We start from the raw sequence: 18960 nt of genomic DNA on the forward strand, positions 1-18960 counted from the left end.
ATAGACTACCACAGATGGGGCGGCACAGTGGCTCAGTGGTTAGCACAGCTAACTCACAGTGCCAGGGACCTGGGTTCGATTCCAGCCTCAGGCGACTGTCTGTGTAGAGTTTGCATGTTCTCCCCATATCTGCGTGTGTTTCCTCTGAGTGTTCTGGTTTCCTCCCACAATCCAAAGGTGTGCAAGTTAGGTGAATTGGCTGTGCTAAATCGTACATAGTGTTCAGGGATGTGTAGGTTAGGTGTAAAGTGATAAGGGAATGGGTCTGGGTGGGATGTTGTTCAGAGGGTTAGTGTGGACATGCTGGGCAGAAGGTCTGTTTCCACACTGTAGGAATTTGATGATAGTATGTGGCAGATAGAATTTAAAACAGAGAAATGTGAGGTGATGCACTTTTGAAGAAGTAATAGGGAGAGGCAGTATGGACTAAATGCCCGAAAGGGTCTACAGGGACAGAAGGAATTGAGGTTCATGTGTACAGATCTTTGAAGATGGTAGGATGTAGTTAGAGAATTGTTAGAAAAGCATATAGGAATGTTGGAATGGATACAAAAGCAGGGAAGTTATGCTCAACCTGTTTAAGTTCCTGGTTAGATCACAACTAGAGCTTTGCCTCTACTTCTAGTGACTGCACTTTAGAAAGGATGTGAAGATGTCAGGGATTGGTAAAGAGAGACATGAAACTGAAGATTTTCAACTGGCACTCATAAAGACTTAAACACAAGAAAAAAACAATTTATACTGCATGAGAAGAGATTACTGATTGGTTGGACAATGACTGATACACAAGCAGCAGAAACTATTAGGTGTTTCAGTTGGCTGATTAAATTCAAACCAGACATGTCCATTCTGTTCAGGGCATTGTTGTGGGGATAGAGCAGGCATTGATTGTCTTTGCAACCCTTTAAGATGCAATTTATAGGCATATACTTTTAGCATGGAGAGCACCAGGTCATGTATGTGAATAAATGTAGTTTCTATCATGCACAAATGAATCACACCACGAGACACTGATACTCTTAAATTGGTGTAGTCAGGATTATTTTATAAATGTTGTTTGATATCAGTATCACATTTAATTTTGGGCACTACTTTCTAAATTTTGCAAGTCTTCGGCTGGTTGAACACGGTTGACACACTACCTCGTGTGAACAGCCGAAGGGACATGTTATTTAATGTGGCCCACTAATCATTGGGATATTTAGTTTATATGCCTAGCATCATACTGACACTGAGCCTCTTAAAACACATCATTTATTTATGTGATGTCATATGATGTAAAACATGAACTATTAATTTTTGAATTCCGTCATCTAATTTGATACCTGGTTCTTTCATGGACTGAAATGGACATAAAAATAAACCAAAAACACACTGAATTAAAATGGCCAAAGGGATCACCTGGTCACAAGTTGTCAGATTTCAATATGGATTACACAACAGACAGCTAGACTTAAATCAACATTTTGTCCGAAGACAAAGAAGTCAGTCAGCCCCTACCAGTGGACACTCCTCTTCCATTTCTAGTTTACACCTTGATGAAAATGTTTGCATACTGGAGATGAAAATAAGAATGACAATAATCAAACCTCAAGACAATTAATTCAGACATGGAAATACGTAACAAGCTTAAATTTCAAGAAACTGTTTCTTGTGAAAAGAGGAGATGGATTTTAGATTCCAGAATCGAATGGCTAGAGAATGCTCTTTCTCTATCTGACTCTAAAGAAGAAAGAGCACCCAGTGACAAAAGAATTCAAAAGAAACATCAGAACATCGAGAACTTGAAAAGATAACTGAAATAATTGCTACTGCTGATAATCTAAGACACAACGAACTATGCTTAGATCAAAACACTGAACCTCAAGGACTCCAAAAGATTTGAAACTATATATTGCTTTAATCTTCCTTTTGTAATCGATACTGTCTCTTTTTTAACTTTGTACCTGTGTATATGTATGTTTCATGTCAGATTTTTATTTTTCTCTGGATTAGCAAGTAATAATATTTGTTCATTTTTTTGCTTAAGAAATCTTAGTGATTGACTCCTTATTGAAACAGTAGAATTTAATTAACTTTTAATTGGAGAGAGGCATAGCCTCATTCTAAAAAGAACATAAATCTTTGTTGGAGCCAGTTGGGAAGGTTCAAAAGATGGGAAACTTCTGGTTTTGGTTAGAAGTCACATGAAACCAGGTTTTAGACCAACATATTTATTTGAAATCACAAGCTTTCAAAGCGCTGGTCCTTCATCAGATGAAGTGAAGAGAAGCACACAGGCACAGAATATATACGGAGAGAGATCAAAAGATCATAACAAATGGTGTGAGTGGAGTGTCGACAGGCTGAATAATAAGTCTTTGCAAGTAATCAGAAGTGTCAAATGGTGTGAGTAAAGTGTCATCAACTGAATAGCAAGTGAAAGGATGACCTGTATTCTGATTAATTGAGGCAGAGAGCTAAATACAAAAAATTAAAAATAAGGTCATGCTGGAGACAAACCTAATGGCTAGGATAACACGATAGGTATAAGAGTTACAAGCCAAGGATCCAACCAAAGAAACAAGTAATTCAAAACTATATAAATTATGGACAAGCCCTGCATATACACGATCTGCTCAGATGAAGAGGAATGAAAGAGACACTTAAAGCCTTCATAAGAATAGGATATGATGCACAACTCATCAATCGCCAGGTCCAATGTGCCACAACAAAATACCGCAATTACTTTGTCAGAAGACAGACGCAGGATACAACCGATAGAGTACCCTTCATCATTCAGTACTTCTCTGGAGCAGAAGTGCACTGTGTTCTTTGCAACCTTCAACATGTCATCAATGATGACGAACATCTCACCAACATCATCCCTACATCTTCACTTCTTGCCTTTAAACAACTTATAAACCTTAAACAGATTTTCAGCAAATTACCACACTTTCAGGACACTATTCATCACAACACTACACAACTCTGTCAGGATAACCTCTGCAAGACATGTCAGATCATCGACATGGCTGCTGCAATCACACATGGGAACACCACCCACCATGGTCACGGCAGATACTCATATGATTCAGCCAATTTTGTCAACCTCATATGCCGCAGGCAAGGATGTCCCAAGGCATGGTATATTGGCAAGCCAATGCAGACGCTACGGCAATGGATGAGTGGACACTGCGCAACAATCACCAGATGGGAATGTTCCCTCCCAGTCGAGGAACACTTCAACAGTCAAGGGCATTCAGCCTCCGATCTTCGGGCAAGTGTCCTCCAAGGCAACCTTCAAGATATACAACAAAACATAATTGTCAAGCAAGAATTGATAGCCAAATTCCGCACCCATGATTTTGTGGTCTCAACCATGATTTTGTGTTCATGTTACGTTACATGGAACCCCACCATACTGTTCTGTCTCTGTAAAATCTTCCTTACTCTCCTGTTTTGACACTATCATCTTGATAACTTGTTATAATCTCTCTACCTTAATTAGTTTGTATGATTTTGGATTACTTGTTACTGTGGTTAGACCCTCGGCATGCAACTTTTATACTCATCATGTTATTCAGCCATTTGGTTTGCCTCCAGCACCATCTTATTTTTACTTTTTTGTACTTATCTCTCTGCCTCAATTAATTGGAATGTGGAGGTGCCGGTGTTGGAATGGGGTGAACAAAGTCAGAAGTCACATGACACCAGGTTATAATCCGACAGATTTATTTGAAATCACAAACTTTCGGAGCGCGGCCCCTTTGTCAGGTGAAGTGAGAGGGAAGCACATAGACACAGAATTTACCGACAGAGAGATCAAAAGATCATACAAATGGCACGAGTGGAGTGTCGAACAGTAAGTCTGCAGGTGACCAAGAGTGTTAGACCGTGTGAGTAAAGTGTCAATAGCTGAGTAACAAGCAAAGGGATGACCAGAATTTGATTAAATGAGGCAGAGATAATTATAAAACATTGAAAATAAGGTGGTGCTGGAGACAAACTAAATAACTGGAATGGTAGGTATAAGAGTCACATGCCAAGGGTCTGACCAAATTAATAAGTAATCCAAAACTATAAAAACTAATTAAGGTAGAGAGATCATAACAATTTATCAAGGTGATGGTGTCAAAACAGAGCGTAAGGAAGATTTTACAGGTACAAAAGAGTAGGTAGGGCCACATGTAGCATGACATGAATCCAAGATCATGGTTGAGGCACAGAACTTGGCTATCTGTTTCTGCTCAGTGACTTTGCATTGTTGTATATCTCGAAGTCCATCTTGGAGGACGCTTATCCGCAGATCAGAGTCTGTATGTCCTCGACCGCTGAAGAGTTTCCTGACTGGGAGGAAACATTCCTGTGTTGTGTAGTGTCCAGTCATCCATTGCCATAGTGTCTGCTTGGTTACACCAATGTACCATGCCTCGGGCCATCCTTGACTGCAGCATATGAAATAGACAACATTACCGAGTCACATGAGTATCTGCTGTGTACATGGTAGGTGGTGTTCCCATGTGTGATGGTAGTATCCATGTCGACGATCTGACATATCTTGCAGAGTTGCCATGGCAGGGTTTTGTGGTGTTGTGGTTGATCAGCATAGTATGCTGCGAATGATGATCTGTTTAAGGTTTGGTGCTTCTTTGAATGAAAGAAGTAGAGGCGTAGGGGTGACCTTGGCAAGATGTTCATTGTCATCAATGACATGTTGAGGGCTGCGAAGAACGTGGCATTGTGTATCCGCTCTGGGTAAGTACTGGACAATGAAAGGTACTCTATTGGTCATATCGCGTGTCTGTCTTCTGAGGAGGTTGTTGCGGTTTTGCACTGTGGCACATCAGAACTGGTGATTGATGAGTTGAGCATCATATCCTGTTCTTATGAGGGTATCTTTCAGCATCTTTAGGTGTCCGTCATGGTCCTCCTCACCTGAGCAGATCCTTTGTAAGCGGACTGTTTGTTTGTAAGGGATGGCTTATTTAATATGTTTAGAGTGGAAGCTAGAGAAGTGCAATATCATGAAGTTATTCATGGGCTTGTGGTAGAGTGAGGGACTGAGTTAATCGGATTATATAGGCCTTCCCTTCACTTGCTGTTCAGCTGTTGACACTTTACTCACACCATCTGACACTTTAGATGATCTGCAGAGACTTATTATTCAACCTGTTGACACTCCACCCATACTATTTGTATGATCTTTTGATCTGTCGATAAATTCTGTGCCTGTGTGCTTCTCTTCACTTTGTCTGACGAAAGAGCGTGCCCCAAAAGTTTGTGGTTTCAAATAAACCTTTTGGACGAAAACTTGGTGTCAAAAATAAAAGGGTGGTTATGGCAGGGGATTTTAACTTTCCAAACATAGACTGGGACTGCCATAATGTTAAGGGTTTAGCTAGAGAGGAATTTGTTAAGCATGTACAAGAACATTTTCTGTTTCAGTATGTGGATGTACCTACTAGAGAAGGTGCAAAACTTGACCTACTCTTGTGAAATAAGGCAGGGCAGGTGACTGAGGTGTCAGTGGGGGAGCACTTTGCCAGCAACCATAATTCTATTAGTTTTAAAATCATGATGGAAAAGGATAGACCAGATCTAAAAGTCAAAGATCTAAATTGGAGGAAGGCCAATTTTGGAGGTATTAGGCAAGAACTTTCAAAAGCTTATTTGGGGCAGATGTTCGCAGGTAAAGGGAGTGCTGGAAAATGGGAAGCCTTCAGAAATGAGATAATGAGAATCCAGAGAAAGTATATTCCTGTCAGGATGAAAGGAAAGGCTGGTAGGTGTAGGGAAAGCTGGATGACTGGACAAATTGAGGTTTTGGTTAAGAAAAAGAAGGAAGCATATGTCAAGTATGGACAGCAGAGATCAAATCAATCCTTAGAAGTGTACAAAGGCAGTAGGAGTGCAATTAAGAGGTAACTAGGAGAGAATAAGGCCCCTCAAAAATCAGCAAGATGGCCTTTGTGTGGAGTCGCAGGAGATGGGGGAGACACTAAACGAGTATTTTGCATCAGTGTTTACTGTGTAAAAGGACATAGAAGATATAGAATGTAGGGAAATAGATGGTGACATCTTGAAAAATGTCCATATTACAGAGGAGGAAGTGCTGGATTTCTTGATATGCATAAAAGTGGATAAATCCCCAAAACCTGATCAGGTGTACCCTAGAGCTCTGCGGGAAGCTAGTTAAGTGATTGCTGGGCCTCTTGCTGAGATATTTGTATCATTGATAGTCACAGGTGAGGTGCTGGAAGACTGGAGGTTGGCTAACGTGGTGCCACTGTTTAAGAAAGGTAATAAGGAGAAGCCAGGGAACTATAGACCAGTGAACCTGACATCAGTGGTGGGCAAGTTGTTGGAGGGAATCCTGAGGGACACAGTGTACATGTATTTGGAAAAGCAAGGACTGATTAGGGATAGTCAGCATGGATTTGTGCGTGGGAAATCATGTCTCACAAACTTGATTGAATATTTTGAAGAAGTATCAAAGAGGATTGAGGCAGAGCAGTATATGTGATCTATATGGACTTCAGTAAGGAATTCGACAAGGTTCCCCATGGGAGACTGGTTAGCAAGGTTAGATCTCACGGAATACTGGGAGAACTAGCCATTTGGATACAGAACTAGCTCAAAGGTAGTAGACAGAAAGTGGTGGAGGGTTGTTTTTCAGACTGGAAGCCTGTGACCAGTGGAGTGCCACAAGGATTGGTGCTGGGCCCTCTACTTTTTGTCATTTACATAAATGATTTGGATGTGAGCATAAGAGGTATTGTTAGTAAGTTTGCAGATTACACCAAAATTGGAGGTGTAGTGGACCGTGAAGAAGGTTACCTCAGATTACAAAAGGATCTTGATCAGATGGGCCAATGGGCTGAGGAGTGGCAGATGGTGTTTAATTCAGATAAATGCGAGGTGCTGCAGTTTGGAAAGGCAAATCTGAGCAGGACTTATACACTTAATGGTAAGGTCCTCGGGAGTGTTGCTAAACAAAGAGACCTTGGAGTGCAGGTTCATAGCTCCTTGAAAGTGGAGTTGCAGGTAGATAGGATAATGAAGAAGGCGTTTGGTATGCTTTCCTTTTTCGGTCAGAGTACAGGAGTTGGGAGGTCATGTTGCGGCTGTACAGGACATTGGTTAGACCACTGTTGGAATATTGCGTGCAATTCTGGTCTCCTTCCTATCAGAAGGGTGTTGTGAAACTTGAAAGAATTCAGAAAAGATTTATAAGGATGTTGCCAGGGTTCGAAGTTTTGAGCTATAGGGAGAGGTTGAACAGACTAGGGCTGTTTTCCCTGGAGTGACGGAGGCTGAGGAGTGACCTTATAGAGGTTTACAAAATTATAAGGGGATGGATAGGATAACTAGACAAGTCTTTACCCTGGGGTGGTGGAGTCCAGAACTGGAGGGCATAGGTTTAGGGTGAGAGTGGAAAGATATAAAAGAGACCTAAGGGACGCCTTTTTCACGCAGAGGGTGAGACATGTATGGAATGAGCTGTCAAAGGAAGTGGTGGAGGCTGGTACAATTGCAACAGTTAGGCATTTGGATGAGTATATGAATCGGAAGGGTTTGGAGGGATATGGGCCGGGTGCTCGCAGGTGGGACTAGATTGGGTTGGGATATCTGGTCAACATGGATGGGTTGGACCGAAGGGTCTGTTTCCATGCTGTACACCTCTATTACTCTATGAGATGGGCTAATGAGCTGAGGAATGGCAGATGGAGTTTAATTTAGATAAATGTGAGGTGCTGCATTTTGGGAAAGCAAATCTTAGCAGGACTTATACACTTAATGGTAAGGTCCTAGGGAGTATTGCTGAACAAAGAGACCTTGGAGTACAGGTTCATAGCTCCTTGAAAGTAGAGTTGCAGGTCGATAGGATAGTGAAGAAGGCATTTGGTATGCTTTCCTTCATCGGTCAGTGTTGAGTACAGGAGTTGGGAGGTCGTGTTGCAGCTGTACATGACATTAGTTAGGCCACGTTTAGAATATTGAGTGCAATTCTGGTCTTCTTCCTATCAGAAGGATGTTGTGAAACTTGAAAGGGTTCTGAAAAGATTTACAAGGATGTTGCCAGGGTTGGAAGATTTGAGTTCTTGGGAGAGGTTGAATAGGCTAGGGCTGTTTTCCCTGGAGTGTTGGAGGCTGAGGGGTGACCTCATAGAGGTTTATAACGTCATGAGGGGCATAGATAGGATAAATAGGCAAAGTCTTTTTCCTAGGGTCGGGGAGTCCAGAACTAGAGGGCATGGGTTTAGGATGAGAGGGAAAAGATCTAAAAGAGACATAAGGGGCAATGTTTTCACTTAGAGGGTAATACATATATGGAATGAGCTGCCAGAGGAAGTGGTGGAGGTTGGTACAATTGCTGCATTTAAAAGGCATCTAAATGGGTATATAAATAGGAAGAGTTTAGAGGGATGTGGGCCGGGTGCTAGCAAGTGGGACTAGATTGGGTTGTGATATCAGATCAGCATGGATGAGTTGGACCAAAGGGTCTGTTTCCGTGTTGTATGTCTCTTTGACATTATGTGCCTTCTAACCTCGTCCACCCCAATCCAACACTGACACCTCCTTATCATGGTTATCACCTGATCTTAAAGCAGTAGGCAGAATATCTTAATGGTGTGACATTAGCATCCTATTGGTGGAGAATACCATTCATGTGTTTACTCCAAACTTGCAACATGAGATGGCTAGCTTCTCAAAGTTTTAGGGCATGTTCCCTGTCAAGTGTAATCTTAGGTGGAAAGATTGGACACCATTCAGGGCCAAAAGTGGCTGTTCTAGCCCCTTCTATGAGTTTGCATGATATGCACTGTAGCCTATTCACACCACTCATGGAAGCCATTGATATTTGCACAAGACCACTATATCATGGCAATCTAGGTGTTATCAGTATCTGAATCTATTTTCATCAACCTCATGGATTTAGCAACTTGCTTGGTTCAGTTTCAATCTCAAAATAATGGATTATGTATTGAAGACAGAGATGAGGAGAAATTTCTTCTCTCAGATGGTTGTGAATCTGTGGAATTCTTTCCCATAGAGAACTAAAAAGGCTGGGTCATTAAGTATATTCAAGGTTGAGATTTTAATCAGTAAGGGGATCAAGGGTTATAGGGAAAAGGCAGGAAAGTTGAATTGAGGATTATCAGATCAACCATGATCTCCTTGATGGACAGAGTAGACGTGATGGGCATAATGGCCTACTTCTGCTCCTATGTCTTAAGGTCCTAAAGCCTTAACCATATTTCATTGTAGAATCTAAAACCTTGTATAGCTTGCTTCTGGTTGGCCTCAGAATGTGATTCAATCCAAAACACTCTATGAGCTCTAGGCTACTTTGCTCATTCCTGAAGAAGGGCTAATGCCCGAAACGTCGATTCTCCTGTTCCCAAGATGCTGCCTGACCTGCTGCGCTTTTCCAGCAACACATTTCCATCTCTGATCTCCAGCATCTGCAGACCTCACTTTCTCCTCAGTTTCAATGACACTATACCCACTCAAAAAGTGGTGTTACAATGAGGTAGGCCCAGCACTTGCTGACACCTTTGTCAGTTTTCATGAGAAGGCATGAAACTTGTCAGAAAGGTTCTGTGATAATCAAAGAGGACTTGATACAAACTGGAAAAATCAGATGAGCAAAGTAGCCTAGAGCTCATAGAGTGTTTTGGATTGAATCACATTCTGAGGCCAACCAGAAGCAAGCTATACAAGGTTTTAGATTCTACAATGAAATATGGTTAAGGCTTTAGGACCTTAAGACATAGGAGCAGAAGTAGGCCATTATGCCCATCACGTCTACTCTGTCCATCAAGGAGATCATGGTTGATCTGATAATCCTCAATTCAACTTTCCTGCCTTTTCCCTATAACCCTTGATCCCCTTACTGATTAAAATCTCAACCTTGAATATACTTAATGACCCAGCCTTTTTAGTTCTCTATGGGAAAGAATTCCACAGATTCACAACCATCTGAGAGAAGAAATTTCTCCTCATCTCTGTCTTCAATACATAATCCATTATTTTGAGATTTTGCTGTCTGGTCCTAGACTTTTCCACAAGAAGAAATAACCTTTCAACATTTCCCTGTTAAGTCCTCTAAATATCTTGTATATTTCAATTAAATTGCCTCTCATTCTTCTCTATTCCAATGAATCCTGACCCAATCTACACAACTTCTCCTCATAAGACAGTCCATTCAAACCTGGGATCAGCTTAGTGAGTCATCACTGAACTGCCTCCAATGCCAATATATCTTTCCTCAGATAAGAAGTCTAAAATAGTCCACATTTTTCCAACTGTGATCTGACTAGTGCATTGTAAAGTTTTAGCAAATCTCGGTTTATACTCCATTCCCTTAGAAATAAAGGCTAATATCCCATTTGCCTTTACTATTTTCTCATTGAATTTGTATGCTAGCTTTTTATGAATCATGCACGAGGACTCCAAATCCCTCTGTTCTGTAGATTTCTGCAGTCTTTCCCTATTTAAATAATATTCTGCTCCTCTATTCTTTCTGCCAAAGTGCATAGCCTCACATTTCCCCTCCTCATGTTCCATCTCACATCCAATCAATGACCTCATTGTAAAGGCATCACTTGTTAGCAATCACAACATGATTCAGTTTTGCATTCAATTTGAGGGAGAGAGGATTGGGAGCAAGACTAATGGCTTAAATTTCAGTAAGAGCCTTAAAGCTAACTTAGTTTAAGTGAAATTCAAATTTGTTTTTTTTAATGGAAGTACTCCTAAACTCCTGTTAGAGAGGAAGTATGACAACTTAGATATGGCAAAATGAAGGAGTGACAATACATGTCTGACGGTAAAGAAATATCTTGCATATAAAATATAGCTGGTATCTCGTTCAAGAAAGAGAAAGATCACAGACAAATCAAAGTTTTAAACTTAAGTAAGTTTGACGAGACCACTGTGAGATATAAGCTAGACATGTTAAGCTGGATTGATGTATCCAAATGAATTTTTAGTTCAATACAATACATAAACATCTTCTTAAATAACAAAATTTCAATTTAGGAAGATGAGAAATATTAGGAACCATTGTTGACTGTTAATGTACATTTAATTAGATTATGGCTGATCTGCACCTGAACCACATTTGTGATCTTTTCCTCCTCTCTTAATTTTCCTACCCAACACCCAATAGATCTAAGGTTGAGAGTTCACTGTGAGGGGAATGAATAAATGGAAGCTGCCTCCTTTGACTCACAACATATTATTTCAATGCACTATATCCCCAAACAGCGTCCAGCTGTGCTTTATCAACCTGCATTGTGCATTTCGTTATATGATCAAATTCTCAGATTTTCTTTTTATGTATTCCAAATTCTCACAGTACGCTGAATTAGCAATGTTGTTTTCACATTTCCCCATTAGTCCACTGAACCTCCAGCTTCACCGAGCACATATGTTTCATTGTCAGCTGAAAATCTGGTGGTGAAGCCGTTCCACTTTTAATCTAAAGCATTTCCTAAAGTGAGATATTCGCACAGATTGAATTGGTGATTGGGTTGGGATATCTGGTCGGCATGGACAGGTTGGACCGAAGGGTCTGTTTCTATGCTGTACATCTCTATGACTCTATGTAGAGTGATCCAAGCCAGCTATGATGACAATGTTAGTACTTTTTTGGGTGTCAATTGCTGGACTTTTGTGAGTGAATTGTTAGAAGTGGTTCTAAATATAACCAGAATAAGTACAGGTTGTTCTGGTATAGCACACGTTTTGTCAATGCAAATTGGCTATAACACGATTGATGAATTGTGGGTGTTATAGAGTCATAGAGATGTACAGCATGGAAACAGAGCCTTTGGTCCAACCCGTCCATGCCGACCAGATATCTCAACTCAATCTAGTTTCACCTGCCAGCACCCGGCCCATATCCCTCCAAACCCTTCCTATTCAAATACCCATCCAAATGCCTCTTAAATGTTGCAATTGTAACAGCCTCCACCACTTCCTCTGACAGCTCATTCCATACACGTACCACCCTCTGTGTGAAAAAGTTGTCCTGTAGGTCTCTTTTATATCTTTCCCCTCTCACCCTAAACCTATGCCCTCTAGTTCTGGACTCCCCGACCCCAGGGAAAAGACTTTGCCTATTTACCCTATCCATGCCCCTCATAATTTTGTAAACCTCTATAAGGTCACACCTCAGCCTCCGACGCTCCAGGGAAAACAGTCCCAGCCTGTTCAGCCTCTCCCTATAGCTCAAATCCTCCAACTCTGGCAACATCCTTGTGAATCATTTCTGAACGCTTTCAAGTTTCACAACATCTTTCCGATAGGAGACCAGAATTGCACGCAATATTCCACTAAGGCAAACCTTCTACTGAACGGGTGTAGTGATCAGCTACAGCGAGACTTTTTTTATAGCACTAGGTTGTAGAGGAATGCAACTGTCGCATTATAGCAGAATTACCTTTAATTAATTAATATTTTAGCAGTATTTCCTCTGTGCTATGATTTTAGCATGTGAAATGTTTTTGAAATCACATCTTACATATAATGCATCTTTAATATGGTAAATCCATGGTGCCCCATCGAATAAAATTTGACACTGAGACACATAGCAAGATATTGGGATGGATAGCTGAAAGATTGGTTGAAGAATTAGGTTTGAGGAACATCTTAAAGCAGGAATACACAGTGGATATTTCAGAGTTTCTTGTGCAGCTATCTGAAGGCAGGATCCCCAAAGGAAATTGGGGAAATTAGGGCAGCACAGTGGCTCATAGCGCCAGGAACCAGGGTTCGATTCCAGCTTCGGGCAACTGTCTGTGTGGAGTTCACATTCTCCCCGTGTTTGCGTGGGTTTCCTCCGGGTGCTCCAGTTTCCTCTTACAATCCAAAGATGTGCAGGTTAGGTGAATTGGCCATGCTAAATTGCCCATAATGTCCTAAGATGTATAGGTTAGGTGCATTAGTCAGGGTAAATGTAGAGTAATAAGGTAGGAGAATGGGTGGATTACTCTTCAGACATATGGTGCGGACTTGTTGGGTCAAATAGCCTGTTTCCACACTGTAGGGATTCTATGATTCTAAGAGGCCAGAATTGAACAACAGAATGTTTTTGGAGGGTTGAATGATGTTACAGGGATAGAGAAACAATTTGTTATTGTGTGTTCATTACATTTCAAGATTTTAATCTTGAATCATATTTAAGAATAAATTATGTTATTTTTTTCCAGATATTACTCTCCCGGATATTCAGATGCGCTGTTAGAAAGAGTGGAAAACTACCAACCAGCTCTTTGAGAAACACTGTGGATATTATTTCAATCTTTGGTTCTCCTGCTACTAAAGTCTTGAAGTCTCTACTCATTTGCTAATATTTCCAATATAGCTTACAGTAAATTATGCCCTACGTTCCTGTCCATCCCTTCTCACCTTTAAAGCAAATTCATCTCAAATTTGAAAATAAAAATAAGCACCCTTACAAACATAAATGTATAATTCGTATTTCAGTGTACCAGGGGGTTTTTACTGATGGTTATTTTTGCAATACTTCACCTGTCTCAATAAAATTGCATGTTTTACAAAAAGAAATTTCTATATTATGGTTAGACAGGCTGTAAATTTTCATCAATATTTGTGAAGCCAGGTTTCACTGGCCTCTATTATATTCTGTGACCTGCAAATTTAAACATTTTATGACCTTTTGAAGCTCCTTAGTTCAATTACAGTAGTGAAGATGGTGATTCAGATCTGAAATGTTTGTTATAGTCAGCTCTTTATAATTGTATATTGCTTTGATTATTCACCAAGATTGCACGTCAGGTGGAGTGCAATGAAAACTATTAGGATTAGTTTCATTACTTCAATAAAATTAATGCCTTCAAAACATGATATAGTCCAGGTTATTACAAATGCATCTGCCCATTGCAGCTTTGTATCTACTGTTAATACTAATAGAACAGTACAGCATAGAACAGGCCCTTCAGCCCACGATGTTGTGCCGACCATTGATCCTCATGTAAGGTAAACCTAATATATGAACCCTCAAATTTCTGTGACCGTATGCATGTCCAGCAGTCTCTTAACTATCCCCAATGACCTCGCTTCCACAACTGCTGCTGGCAATGCATTCCATGCTCTCACAACTCTCTGCGTAAAGAACGCGCCTCTGACATCCCCTCTATACTTTTCACCAAACAGCTTAAAACTATGACCCCTCGTGTTGACAATTTCTGCCCTGGGAAAAAGTCTCTGGCTATCAACTCTATCTATGCCTCTCATTATCTTGTTCACCTCAATTAGGTCCCCTCTCTTCCTTCTTTTTTCCAATGAAAAAGGTCCGATCTCAGTCAACCTCTCTTCGTAAGATAAGCCCTCCATTCCAGGCAGCATCCTGGTAAACCTCCTTTGAACCCTCTCCAAAGCATCCACATCTTTTCTATTATAGGGCGACCAGAACTGGACACAGTATTCCAAGTGCAGTCTAACCAAAGGTTGATAGAGCTGCAACAAGATCTCATGGCTCTTAAACTCAATCCCCCTGTTAATGAAAGCCAAAACACCATAATCTTTCTTAACAACCCTGTCCAAATGTGGGACAGTAGTTTCTTGTATGCCTAACGTTCGGGTGGAAGTCCATTTGTATTTATACAGCGATGGAGTAACATTGCCTGACCTGTTGGCTATGATTGACTTCAACCCATTTTCTTTTAACTCCTGACCATCTTGCTGTTTACATACGAAGGATTTTGAATTAGTTGGTGGCATGCAGCAAGATTTAAATCCTTCAGATTCTGAGGAATCACATTCTTTGTATTCGGACCCGTCTCTCGTTTTGCCATTTTGCAGAATATTTGGGCCTTATTTCAGTTTTGCTTTTGTATATTACTTGTACATTACATATTGAATGGAAAATATTGAACATATTGAAAATATTGAATCCTTTATTCATGGTAGTTGTTTGAACGTGGTTGTGACAATTGAAATGTCGCTGCATAATATATACTTCCAGTTTATTACGTGGAGTGACGCTGCACAGTGAAAAGACTGAGCTGGTCTGTGGGGAGGGGGACTGCACATGTTTGAACGTGGACCTGCAGAGTACTGTTGTACAATTGGTTTTATTCAGTTGCCATTTAAAAGGCTGACGGACGGGTGTGAGATTCTGCAGAATGTAGAAGCTGAGCCCGCCACAGACTGAGTGGTTTTAGTACATCCTTCCAAAAATCGGCGGCAAAACCTGTGCCTTCCCTTCGCAGACCCCGCTTCCTTCATGATTAAAGGTTCAAATGAAACGCCCGGACAGGAGGGTTAAACCTTTGGTTTCCCTTTGGACAAAACGTTCAGGAGTTCCTGTTTTTGTTCTCACGTCGGGTTGATGAAACAGTCATTGGGATTCTGGTCCATTGGTGTAACCTGCCGAGTCTTCCAAACGTGGTTCCCGCGCTTTGCTGGGTTCCGGGATTTCATCATGGGGGGGGGGAACAGGGGGGATTCATAATCGGGCGGGGGTGTGGGGGATGGTGGAGAAGCTTCATCCGCGGACATTGGGCCGGTTGTAGCCGTGTATGTGTGTGTGTGTGTGTGTGTCAGGTGCTGCTGACATGCAGCTGTCGGTTGCCAGGTCAGGGGGCTGTATCTGTGCAGCCTGCCACGCTGTTAGCTTGGAGCCCGAGATTCGCTCCGATCCTCTGTCGAACAAAGCCATCCTTGTGTGGAACTGGAATCGAGCAGGAGCTCCCAGCCCCTCTCTGCTCGCTTACTGCTGATCGCTGTAACCCGAAACTACTCCACCCATCAGCCATCTCAGAATGAAATGACCCGTTCCCCCTCTCTCAGCTCACGGAGGTGTTGGGTTTGGTGAGAGGGGGACACCAGGCCAGCCCAGAGTGTCTTTTCGTTTCCATCATCTCCGCTCTCTCTCGCTGTTGGCGGCCGCCTCCTCTCAGTGGAGCTGGCGCGGGGAAGCCCAGAACAACCTGGAGTATGAGTAAAGGTGGTCTCCTCTAAGTAGGTTCCGGATCGCCTGGCTCTTGAAATCTGATTACTTAGATGCCGTCTAGAAGCAATCGCCGATAAATAACGACGGCGTGAGAGGGAACCGCTCGCTTGGGTTATCTAAGGGCAAGCCACACATTTTCTGAACAGCGTCCGTAATTCCGATCAACTTGAAGATGTCTACAAATCCACTGTAATATGTCTCTCGATTTTTCACCGGAAAAATACTCCTGTTGTGGGGTTGCCTCATCCAAAATCGTTTAAAAATCCACCTACAATTTATTTAAATACAGTATGGATCACAGAACAGACCCGTTTTAGCCTGAAACAAATTGCTGAAGGAACTCAGCAGGTCTGGCAGCATCTGTGGAGAGAGAAACTGAGTTAAGGTTTTGGGTCCAGTGACCCTTCTTCAGAATGTTCTGACGAAGCGTTACCTCGGTTTACTCTCCAGATATTGCCAGACCTGATGAATTTTTCCAGCATTTTTTTGTTTTCTTTGCTTCAGATTTCCAGATCTGCAGTTCGTTCTTTTATTTTTCTGTTTTAAACTGTTTTAACTCATCGTGTGTGTGTGTGTTTGGGGGTGTGTATGGAAGGTGAATATTCAGCATTCAGTACAATGCCCGATTGCCTACAATGTTGCTACTGTACACTCTTCCCTTTAGAAAAAGAGAAGGCTGATATGAGACTTTAGCGAGATACTCCAAGACCACGAAGGGCCTGGACAAATTACAGATGGAGAAACTGTTCCCACTGGTAGACAAATCCCGAACCCGAGGACACAGGTGTAAATCCAGTTATAAAAGTTACACAGCCATCAAGGTCAACTTTTTCAATGGGCGAGTCGTTCGGCTCTGGAATGCACTGCCAGAGAGTGTGGAGGAGTCAGGAATCAGTTAAGGTTTCAAAAGGAAATTTGGATCATTATCGGAATAGGAAAAAGATGCAGGCCTTCAGGGAGACCGGGGGAGGGAGGCAGAGAGAGACGGGAGACGACTTGCTCCTGCGGATGGCCTGAACAGGTACACTGGGCCGAACGGCCTCTTCCTGTACAGTAACCATCCTATAACTCTGTACAGTATTTTAACCATCCGCATTACTGTATGTGTGTAACCCCATTTCAAGTCAGTTCTGATTAAAACCAAACCGAACTAATAAACAACAGCAAATGGTGCAGCCAGGAGGAGAGTTTTACATGTTCTGTTGCCCGAATGGCGGCACTTACACCCCGTCTGACTTCATTCGCAATATTTCTACTTATTGTATAAAACTGACATTAGATATTAGGATTTTTTTTTAAAAAAGTTATTGTGCAAAAATGTCTGGCAGAGCAGAATGTGTTTGTGGGGTTTCCTTTATACCAATTTCTGATAGTGCCCTGGGACCAAGGTTTCACTTAACTGGAATTCTTCCTTTCAGCCGTACACCCACCCCTCCGATTCCACTTTGTCACTGCAGCCCAAGCCCTCCGCATATAATTATTTTTAAAATTATGACAATTTATTGAAATAAAACTCATCCGTTTGTTTCTGTGTACATGCCTGAGCCCCCAATAGGTTAAAAAGGAGGAACTATTATTTCATTTTAGTGTGCTCCACTCATTCCTATCAAGCGAAGGGGAATGAATGAATGAATTCTTAGCCATCGCCACTCACAACAAGGCTATCACCAACAGAAGAATGTAGCCTTTAACCAGTTCAAGGTATAGCAGTACCTTTCCGTACATATGTAAAATCCCTCGGTGTTTAATATTTCCGTTTCAAAACTCAAAGGCGTACAAAACTTTTCTTCCTGACATCATTCTGATTGGCCAGTTAGTGTTTCTCAGCCATTGTCTTCTCTGCACAACCATCGTTTGGTATCAAAACTGCAATTGCGGATCTAGATCATGCTCCTAAACATTTCAGGCCCAAGTCCTAAGGAACAACCTATTAGTATCGAGAAAAGAATTTTCTGTATCGTAGATCATACCGATCTTCAGCAGAATGCCTCAGTGACAGTAGCAATGTCATGTGGTGAACTGTAAAACGATTAATAACTTTATCATTATAATTACATTAAGTTGCAGCAATAGGTTTGTACAGCACCATTTAAAATATCAGAACATTACTTGCCTTTACTGATTACTTCATAGCTTTGCAATAAATTCTTACCATTCAAAACCAAGTTATTAAAAAAGGGAACTTATATCGCTAAAATTAAGACCACACCATCATTTTGTGATGGGACGAGTTGGACCGAAGGGTCTGTTTCCGTGCTGTACATCTCAATGGTCACTCAATGTACATCCTCTGGTCACTCGCAGTTAATCGAGAACTCACGTGAAAAGTTTAAACTGTTCACCAAACTGTTAGTACACATAATTAAACCTTTATAACATAGACTGTCTCTGTCGACTATGCCCTATGTTCCACAAATGTGGTTTGATGAGAAATATAAAATGAAAAACACCACGAACTTGTGTCGCTATTGTTTCGACGCAAGTTAAACGTGGCCATTATAAAGTACTCTAAATTACATTTTTTGTGAACTTATGTATGTTGTCTGTTCAACACTGACTTTGGTCGCACCAATTTCCCAAACGTCTTCAGGATTCATAAAAGTAATTTTGTTTTTATTTGCTGAGTATTATTTCAAAATTATGCTGGTTCCCAATAACCCCGGAAAGGCCAAGAGCTCTAACGAGATACAAAGCAACTAGTTTATCAAATGATTTATTAACTTGGTTTCTTAGCTTCAATTAAATACCATTGTTACGTTAAGTTTGTCGATCAAGTTGTCTTATATTTGAAATTTCATATCATTTTCCAGGTTCACTTTTTAAAACAACACTTTCGATTTTGTTAACATTACTCACAGCTCACAGAACATACCCTACAATATTTAGCCATAGTCCAGTTTCATTTCTCTGTCGTAAAGATGATAAATCTGGCTATTTTGGTGATTCTGTGTTTACACGTTTAAGCTACTTATTTACCTAAAAGGGACGCA

The 18960-nt window shown here is 41.2% G+C and overlaps 1 protein-coding gene and 1 pseudogene across 4 annotated transcripts in view; both read left to right on the forward strand.

Moving 5' to 3' along the window:
- The window catches only part of spag6 (sperm associated antigen 6), a 208789-nt gene extending 193876 nt beyond the window's left edge, over nucleotides 1–14913 (forward strand). For 3 of the 4 annotated variants that reach the window (XM_043690438.2, XM_087987397.1, XM_043690437.2), the window contains one exon: nucleotides 13203–14911. In XM_043690438.2, the coding sequence (XP_043546373.1) occupies nucleotides 13203–13269 (67 nt within the window). In that variant the 3' untranslated portion in view covers nucleotides 13270–14911. Of the gene's footprint in view, nucleotides 1–13202 lie in introns of all 4 variants that reach the window. The other variant, XM_043690439.2, reaches the window with a different exon arrangement.
- Nucleotides 2670–3445, forward strand: LOC148149970 (uncharacterized; annotated as a pseudogene).
- Nucleotides 14914–18960: the final 4047 nt, after the last annotated feature.

The sequence above is a fragment of the Chiloscyllium plagiosum genome, unplaced genomic scaffold, assembly GCF_037043375.1.
Source record: "Chiloscyllium plagiosum isolate Xiang-an unplaced genomic scaffold, Cpla_swu_hap1 HiC_scaffold_5, whole genome shotgun sequence".
NCBI lineage: Eukaryota > Metazoa > Chordata > Chondrichthyes > Orectolobiformes > Hemiscylliidae > Chiloscyllium > Chiloscyllium plagiosum.